Source organism: Dermatophagoides farinae, chromosome 9, assembly GCF_024713945.1.
Source record: "Dermatophagoides farinae isolate YC_2012a chromosome 9, ASM2471394v1, whole genome shotgun sequence".
NCBI lineage: Eukaryota > Metazoa > Arthropoda > Arachnida > Sarcoptiformes > Pyroglyphidae > Dermatophagoides > Dermatophagoides farinae.
Window position 1 is genome coordinate 3,582,184 of NC_134685.1, and position 8,937 is coordinate 3,591,120.

At 33.6% G+C, this 8,937-nt stretch overlaps 1 protein-coding gene across 1 annotated transcript; it reads left to right on the forward strand.

Moving 5' to 3' along the window:
• The first annotated feature begins 367 nt into the window (after positions 1-367).
• On the forward strand, positions 368-3,420 carry LOC142597828 (uncharacterized). Its single transcript, XM_075734412.1, has 3 exons — positions 368-951; positions 1,013-1,886; positions 1,958-3,420. The coding sequence occupies exons 2-3, from the start codon at positions 1,592-1,594 to the stop codon at positions 3,367-3,369; spliced, it is 1,707 nt and encodes a 568-aa protein (XP_075590527.1). The 5' UTR covers positions 368-951; positions 1,013-1,591; the 3' UTR covers positions 3,370-3,420.
• Positions 3,421-8,937: the final 5,517 nt, after the last annotated feature.

Genomic DNA, 8,937 nt, shown 5'->3' on the forward strand with positions numbered 1-8,937 from the left:
CGACAAAGTTTAAATTTTTGGCGACAAATATCATCGACATTAATTGCTGTGCGCCTGTGTGGCTGATATAAAAGAACTGGCTCGACTCAATCTGTGGTTCTTGGCTTGCTTTTTGTGTGATCTCATCTCTCTCTCTCTCTTTCTTTGTTTATACTTGTGAATTGTCTTAATTATATTATTATCATTCTTCATCTTTAATAAACTAAAACTATTTTCATTATACCAATTGTGATTCTTATTGTATCAAATAAACAACAAAATTACACTGAACAACAATACATTACAATTATTGCAATCGATTAATTACAGATAACAGGCAATAAAATAACCGAAATAAAAAAACGTGCTTTTCATTTGATCAAACCATCGCACACGAATGAGTCATAATTTACTCATCACTGCCAAGTAACGTCTTATATGAATGGCGACCGAGGTGGTGTGGTTTCGAGTTTTATATGTGTGTGGTGATTGATGTTTATGTTTGGTGATTTTGATGATTGTTTTTTTATGATGTGATTATAATTCAATTTTGATTTAATAAAAAATAAAATTATATTTTAAAAATATTCATATAATTTCTACAATCACATTCAATGTCAATGCATGCACGAACGACGCATCCTTTTCCCATCGAGAAACAACTAACAGAGATGTTCACAACAAACGCATCCTTTTTCCCACTAATGCCATCTATCCACCTATTGAGTCATCATCCTATTGAATTTTACACAAATCAATAATGCGAATGACCAAACTATTTGTGCAGCTGATTGATTCCTTACCATTCATTCAAATAACCGAAACCTTGCTATTGATAATGATGGCGATACCGTTGATACATCTAATACTTCATCATGACCAATCGATAATATTTCTGACCATAATGATTACAAATACAATTATTATTATCGACGACTGTGAGGATCATCGCAAATTCACCATCGAGATTAGGTATAGTATCAAATTTTTTAATAATTCAATTCAATCTTTTTTCTATGATCATCCATTCTAGCATCTACAGCAATGTCTTTTATTAATCTGTATTGCAACAACAACGAAAGAAAGCCAGAATACTACATGCTCGTTTGAAAAGAATTCACATCATTCTTCATTTGATAAACATGATACTCATCATCATTGCATCTGAAATTCTATTCGATAGATGACGCTCGCATCCTTGCAATGTTCAACACGTAAATGTTTGAGCTTTGTTTATTTTTATGAAATTCAATGTTGTTGTTGTTTTTGTTGTTGTCGTTGTTGTTATATCATTCAAATTGCTAATCAATGAATGAATAAAAAAACAACAACATGTTCCATTTGATGTTAATGTTCGTTTGATATGTGTGTGTGGTTGTAATTCAAGGTTGCAAACATCAATTCAAAGACTTGTAATTCTTCCTTTGCACAATTCAAGACGTACATGTTTTAATCATTTTGCTTAATAATTTGTTTTTTTTGCCTTTATCATAACCAGTTTCGATTTGTTTTTGCCTTCGAACCAAAAAAAAAATTGTCATCATCACCATTATTGATGATTAGCGACAACATCACTTTTTGATTCAATTCTGTGTCGATCGATTGAGAAATAATGTTTTTCCTTGCTAAACAGTCATTGTATTTATTATTATTCATCTTGATCAATTCAATATTATCCATCGTGATTATCATTTTACGACCATGGTTCCAAGAATTTTCTACAACAACAACAACAACAACAATCATAAACAATAACAAGGAATGGCAACCAGCCTTGGATGACGAGCTTATCGATACCGCATCAATAGTAAGACGAAATAATAATAACGATGATGATGGCAAGAATCATAGCCAAGAATTCTGTGATACAAGTGATGATGATGATGAGGATGATCGTTCATCAGAAGGTAATTTTTTCTTTTTTTGGTTTTAATTTGTTTTCATTGTTTTCATTTCTCTCCACCCTACACTCAATCAGCACCGTTGGAATGTTTGGTGGCCGGATTCATATTGTTGAACATTAGCATAGCGCTTGATTTGTTCTGGACACCAATCAATCGATTAAATTGGCAAACATTTCACAATCATTTGCACGTTTTATTTGTTATGGCTATCGATTTGAATCTCATCTTTGGGTCCATATTAATGGCTATATTTCAATTGCTGCCCATCGATACTGACAACATTGAACAGCATTCATCATCACCATCGTCACCATCATCAATGCATTGTTTTCTAATCAATTTAACAAGTCTGGATTTACGCTTTGTGGCCAATTTTCTGACAACCGGTTCAATATTGACATTGTTTCGATGGAAAATTCTACCCAATTCATACATGTCCCCGTCCACTGGCAATTATGACGTACCGCTGTTGATGTGTTATTTTGGAAAAATTTTGCACCAAATCAATGTTTTCCTGTTTCGTAAAAGCAGCACTACACATCGAAATCGTTATGATCGAATACAGCAGCAATATTCATCAATATCAAATCGAATGTCCTCATCGATGATTGACAATGATGATGAGGATGATGATGATCAATATGTGTCGCAAGACGATGATGAAGAATTTCTTTCCAATGATGATGATTTGGACATGGAATTCGATATGGATATGGATCGTATATTGCTCGAACGTTTATTTGCCGGTTCACCCAATCTATGGTTACACACAGAATTGATATCAAACGACTACCTGAATAGATTGCCCGTTTGGAATTATCAACAAGAATCGCCATCTTCTTCATCATCATCATCATCATTGTTGATGATGATTGATTGTAATCAAAATTTTATCGATAGTCATTCTACTGCTTCATCATCTTCGGAAGAGGATAATTATCTGCATTGTATGAAACAAACGACACTTGAAACGAAAAATTCGTCATCAATGAATGTTTTGTTGTCAAAAGACGTGAATAAAAGCAATGGTCATGATCATCATGTTGATAATGAAATTGTAGTAGTGCATGATATAATCATGAAGAAAACGACCGAAATTCGTAAAAAAGTCCTCCGAAAACGTCGTAGTGGTGGTAATGGTGTGGTCCACAAATGCACACAACAGCAACCTGAACAGGAATCAAATTCAACACATCGCCCAGAATGGATGATTGATCAGCACGATTGTACCGTATGTCTGGAGCCATATCGTTCGGAACAGCTTATAATGGGTTTAGCTTGTGGACATAATTACCATCAGCCATGTATTGCACAATGGCTTTGTCGTGGTAATCATCGTTGTCCAATATGTCGTTGGCCATCATACCGTTTACGACATCCACGTCAACACCAACACCAACACCAGCAACAACAACAAATATCATTCAAACACCATCATCATCGTCTTCATCGATCAACATTGTCATCTATGGATAACATTAGCTAATTATTACTCTCTATTAGTGTCAAATAAAATTAATTTCTTATCTCTTCTGACTGTTGATCTAATCATTGCAGTTTGGTGGGGGTGTGTTTTGTTCAAATTTCATGCTTTAGTGCGTCTGTATCAACTGGAAATATGGATAGATGGCATTAGGACTGCGTTTGTGGTGGAATATCGATTGGTTTTGAATACTTATCTGATTATTATAAAAACAACAGGACAAATTTGCCAGCAGGTCATTATCTTGATGCAGTCCAACAACAACAACAACAACAGATCATTTTCCTTCTTGCTTCTCATGCCGTCTATCCGTTATTAAATCCTAATCACCATCACAGAATAAAATGAATTTTTCACATATGTATGACTAACAAAATAATAAACTGATTTATTTAGTTTTTCTTTTGGTTTTTCCAATCACTGATGACATTAGCAATATTTTTTTTCATATCCGGATCTGACCAATTTGATTTATTCGTTATTATGCAATTTGAATTGAAACATTTGCAATGTTCCCGGTTCGATTGATTGATTAGTCATGTTTTCCGTTGCTTGTGCTGCAACAGTATATCCTACTGAGCAATTTCTTTTTTGGCCAATCAAATCAACTATTTCGTTTGCAAACACCAGGCCAACAAACGGATACAATTTTTTTTTGATTCAATTCTTGTGTTGCATTCGTTGCGGGATATAATTAATGGTTGTTTCCCGAAAATCCCATCAAATCATAATGAATGTCGGAAAAAATACATGACCGATTTGAAATGGCTTCAATCAGTAGTTTTTTGGCGATAAAAATAAACCAAAATCAAATCTTGACTGCTAACCAACTAATTAAATCGTTTTAATCTGATTGCCGAAAGCATCATTATCAGGAAAAATTTTATTGGAGCAGCAACAAACAAACAACAAATGGACATGGTGCAAATGCACTTGGAACATTAAAACTTGCTCATCATCACGTGTTTATGGTATTTTCCCTAAACAAAAAAGAGTTGGAAAAACAGGAAACTGAATGATGATGATGACTTGTTGTTGTTCATTCATTCATTGACATGGAAAAGGAATAAATCAATTGCAATGGTTTGACCTTTTGAACACCAAATATCGGAATATTGGGAAAATAAATTCATTTTTCTTTTGTCCTGCGGCAAAAAAACATGCACACATTTCGACATCTCATCTCATTCATTTATTGATACAGTGAAAGAGAAAGAGGTTGATGATTTTCATCACATTACATAATCACCATCAGCAAGAGGGAGATGACGAAAATTTGAATTTCAAATTTCTCATACAAAACAAATCGGTGTTGTTTTTGCAAAACCATTCGAAACAATTTACCGTTATATTCATCGGTGAGTATTTTCCCTGGAATCATCAGACACCTACATTTATTTTATCCAGATAAACACTGACGATGACTTGATGGTTGTAGCTGCTAACAACACTATCAACAATATCAACAACAACAACAAACCAGACACGTATGTACGCGCACATGTTGGAAAGTTTCCAATGTTCTTTTTCATTGACATCCAAAAATTGTATCTAATGCACACTCTGCGGAATGCTACAATACTAGAATACTACAATATTCACCATGATCAATATGCATCTATAGACTATAGTTGCCAAACCACTAACTATAATCATCATCGATTCATTTGATGAATTATATGATGATTAACACAACAACAAGAACGCCGGTTGGGTACGAATTTTGTTTTCACTATCTAATTCATCATCAAATGAATAAAAAACAAGACGACGACGATGATGATATTAGGGGAAATACTCTCTCTCTCTCTCTAACCATCGACAACAAGCAAAGGCAATAGTTTTCATGGATGGATCCCCTATAGTTGTTCATGTCAATATTACAATCATCACAAGGCGTCAGTATCGTTAGTCGTTTTTGTTTTTTCTTTCGATGTTAGTCTGTTTATGTTGTTGTTGTTGATGATGATGATGGAATGTTTGGAAAACCTGGAAGCCATTGGGGGAGCAGGCAATGAGAAAGAGAAAAAAAAGAAGAAAATACATGAACCATGGATGGAGGAATGGATGGATGGGATATTGATTGCAATATATTGCAATGTACATGAAAAGTGAAACATAGTACATACATGCAAATATACGGTGTATGAGTGTGTGTGTGTGTGGATTTTTTGTTTTTCCAATCAAAACACTTTTAGTCTTGAATCTTGAATTTATAAAAAGAACAAGACGAACAAGTGGAAGAAACAACTAGCATTAACGAACAAACAAACCATTAGCAATATTGTTATTGTTGCTGATCATCATCATGGTAAAGATCGTCGTCATCATTTTGTTGTTGTTTTTATCATCAACCAAATTTCAAAACACTGAAAAAAACCAAAACAAAAATTGAAATGAAACGAAACGAAAATAAATGCAGGGGTGTTTTTCCTTTTTCCATTCACTTTTGGCTTGATTATTCGACAATGTAAAGACAACACACCAATTGGATTCAATCCTCGTGTAGCATCGATTCAATTCAGTTCAGTGATTCATTCGTGTTTTCAATAAATCTTTATTTCAACAATACTATCAACAGGTAAGCAAATCAATGTTCATCAAACAAAAAAAAATCACATCTTGTCAAAGGGAAAAATGAAATTTCCACAAAAAATTCCAAACCATTCGATTTGTGCTTTTTTCCGACATGATTGCTCAATCGGATCATCGTCATCATCATCATCATCATCGATATCTGAACATAAACATGGTGTTTTTTTCCGCACACAGAACATGTTAACCCAAAATAGCCGAATGTTTCTTCTAAATATTTGATGATGATCAAATCATACTTGTGAGAAAATGGCTGATGATGATAACAAATGACAACCGATAAAAGTACCAAGTCCAAAGTTGACAAACACACAATTGACAACAACAATGCTAACTATAACTGCATTCTGATAACCGACGAAACAAGGACAAAGTACATGGCCAAACCAGTGAAAAAATGAAAAAATCTTGCAACTTGTAGTTGACAAATTTTCTTTTTCTCTATCATCAATCAATCAATCAATCAATCATCCATCAATTAAATCAATTCGAACAAATTATTTGGCAAACATTCAAATCAATCCAAATGTATTTTTTTCATCCATTAACAAATAAACACAATCCTCTTGTTTTTTTTTTTAAAAATTGTCCATGATATTTAACGCCAACAGGAGGTAGGAGGTTCAATCCAAATCCTCACAACAATCGATAATGATTTTTAGTTTAATTTAGTTTAGTATTTAAACAGTGACAAACAAAGAGAGAGTAAAAAGTTTTTCCTTCTTCTTTTTTATTAACCACCATTGTCACATGATCCATGATCACTTGCAATCAACTCTAACTAACCACTCTTTCACTCACCACACTTGTTATCATCCAGATGTAAAGAACGAACCGAGGTTTATACGTGCGCAGTACTATACTGCCCTACGTCAATGATTGTATTCGGTATTTGGATTTTTTTCTGGTTTAAATTTATTGTTGTTCATCCAGTTTCTGTATGTGTGATTTATGCATATTGAAACATGATTTATCCTTGGCCTTGATGTGATGTGATGATGATGATCATGTGTAATGTTTGTATAGACTATGGAATATGGATCCGATAAATCATTGTTGCAAAACAAACATTACTAATCATGATGAGGATGATACAAATCATAATAAGGAATTGGACATTTTTTCCGCACAAAAAAAATTCTTTTCATCATGTGAATCATCACCATCAAATCCAGGATCATCACACAAATATATAAATGTAAAGATTTATTTTCCATCAACCATGGTTAACTTGAGCTTTGACATGATGATTATGAGTAATGGCCATGTCATTCGTCAACGTTCGAATTAGTTCTCGATACCCCGTCGACGTCGCTACTATCATTCGACCATTGCAATTATGATTTGAACGAAGAAAGAAAGCAAGAAAGAAAGAAATAAAGAAATTTCCGACCTTGGATTTATGTGATGATAATGTAATCATCATCATCGTCGTCGTCGTTGTCGTCGCAGTGTGTGACTACCACACAACAACCACAATGACGACGACGACGACCACCACCACCACCACAAATGATTATCAAAATCAAATGCGATCATTTTTCCATCATCATTAGTTTAGTTGTTCATGTATGTGTATGATGAAAAACGCATCAACTTGGAAAATTTGTCAATAACAACAACAACGAATTCATTCCATTGTTTTTCCCAAAATTAAACTTTTCTACCAACAATAATTGAGTAATTCTTTCAGTTCTTTTCTTTTCTTTTCTTTTCTTTTTTGATTCGATTCAGGCACCGCAAAAAACACTTGTGATTGCACATGTGTATCATTCGATGTGATAATTATAACGATGTATCTCTGTCTCAATCAAGAAAAAAATGGCACTATTTTGGTTGGTGTATGAGTGTGTGTGTGTGCGTGATCACCAGTGAATTAGTGGTGGTGGTGGTGCTTTTTTTATTGCAATCAAAAATTTTTCATTCAACACTGAGGTTACTCAATTGCCTCATCATCATCATCATCATCATCGTCGTCGTCGTCATAACATGTTGATGATCATAAACAACAACAACAACAACAGCAGCTATGTACGTATTGATCAACACAAACATCGAGTTGTATAGATCAAAATGGGTGATTACTAATAGAATGGATTCATCGCATCATCATCATCGTCGTCGAGCTAGATGCTAAACAACAACCATTTGCTGATACATTTTCATTGTGTGCGTGTGTGTGACATGAATGCAATGTTTTCGAATCTTTTCAATAAAGAATTTAATCAAACAAACACTTGTTGCTGTTTGCAAACAATTTAAATGGCTGACCAAATACCTCGTGATTGAATTGATTGATTAAATACGATAATTGTTGTTATTGTTGCTGATGGTTAATGTTTTTGTTTGTTGTTTGTTTCAATCATCACCACCATCATCATCATCATTACTACTATTATTATTGACCGTTGTAAAAAGTTCAATGTCGATCATGCCTCTCTCTCTCTCTCTCTTTCTCTGTGTTTGAGTATTATTAAAAAGGTGGAAAAACCTAATTTTTTCAATAAAAATTTGTAAAATTGAAAAAATCACATGTTTTTGAATGGAATTTGTCTTTTCCAATCATCTTTCTGCAGAGAAAAAATGAAATAATCAACAGCAGTTTCAATCAATTGTTTGTTTGTTTATTTTTAAGAAGCTTATTGAATTTGAAATTTTTTCTTTTCAATCAATCAACAGATTAACCGATGTCTTGACCATTTTTTTTTGCTTCCATTTCAAGCCATATCGATCTCAAATTTATGATTCTCAAATCACTCACTTACACTCACACAAATCAACAAGTCGATGATATCATCACGTGAATGGGATAATCAACATCATCAACATTTAAGTGATAAAAATCCAATACCATTTACTGCTACATTTTCTGCTTGTTTGGCCAACCATTGATTGATTATCGTACAAGCCCCAAATCAAAGTCCAACGATGAATTAACAATCCACAAAAAAAAGTACAAACCGTACTCAACCCCCC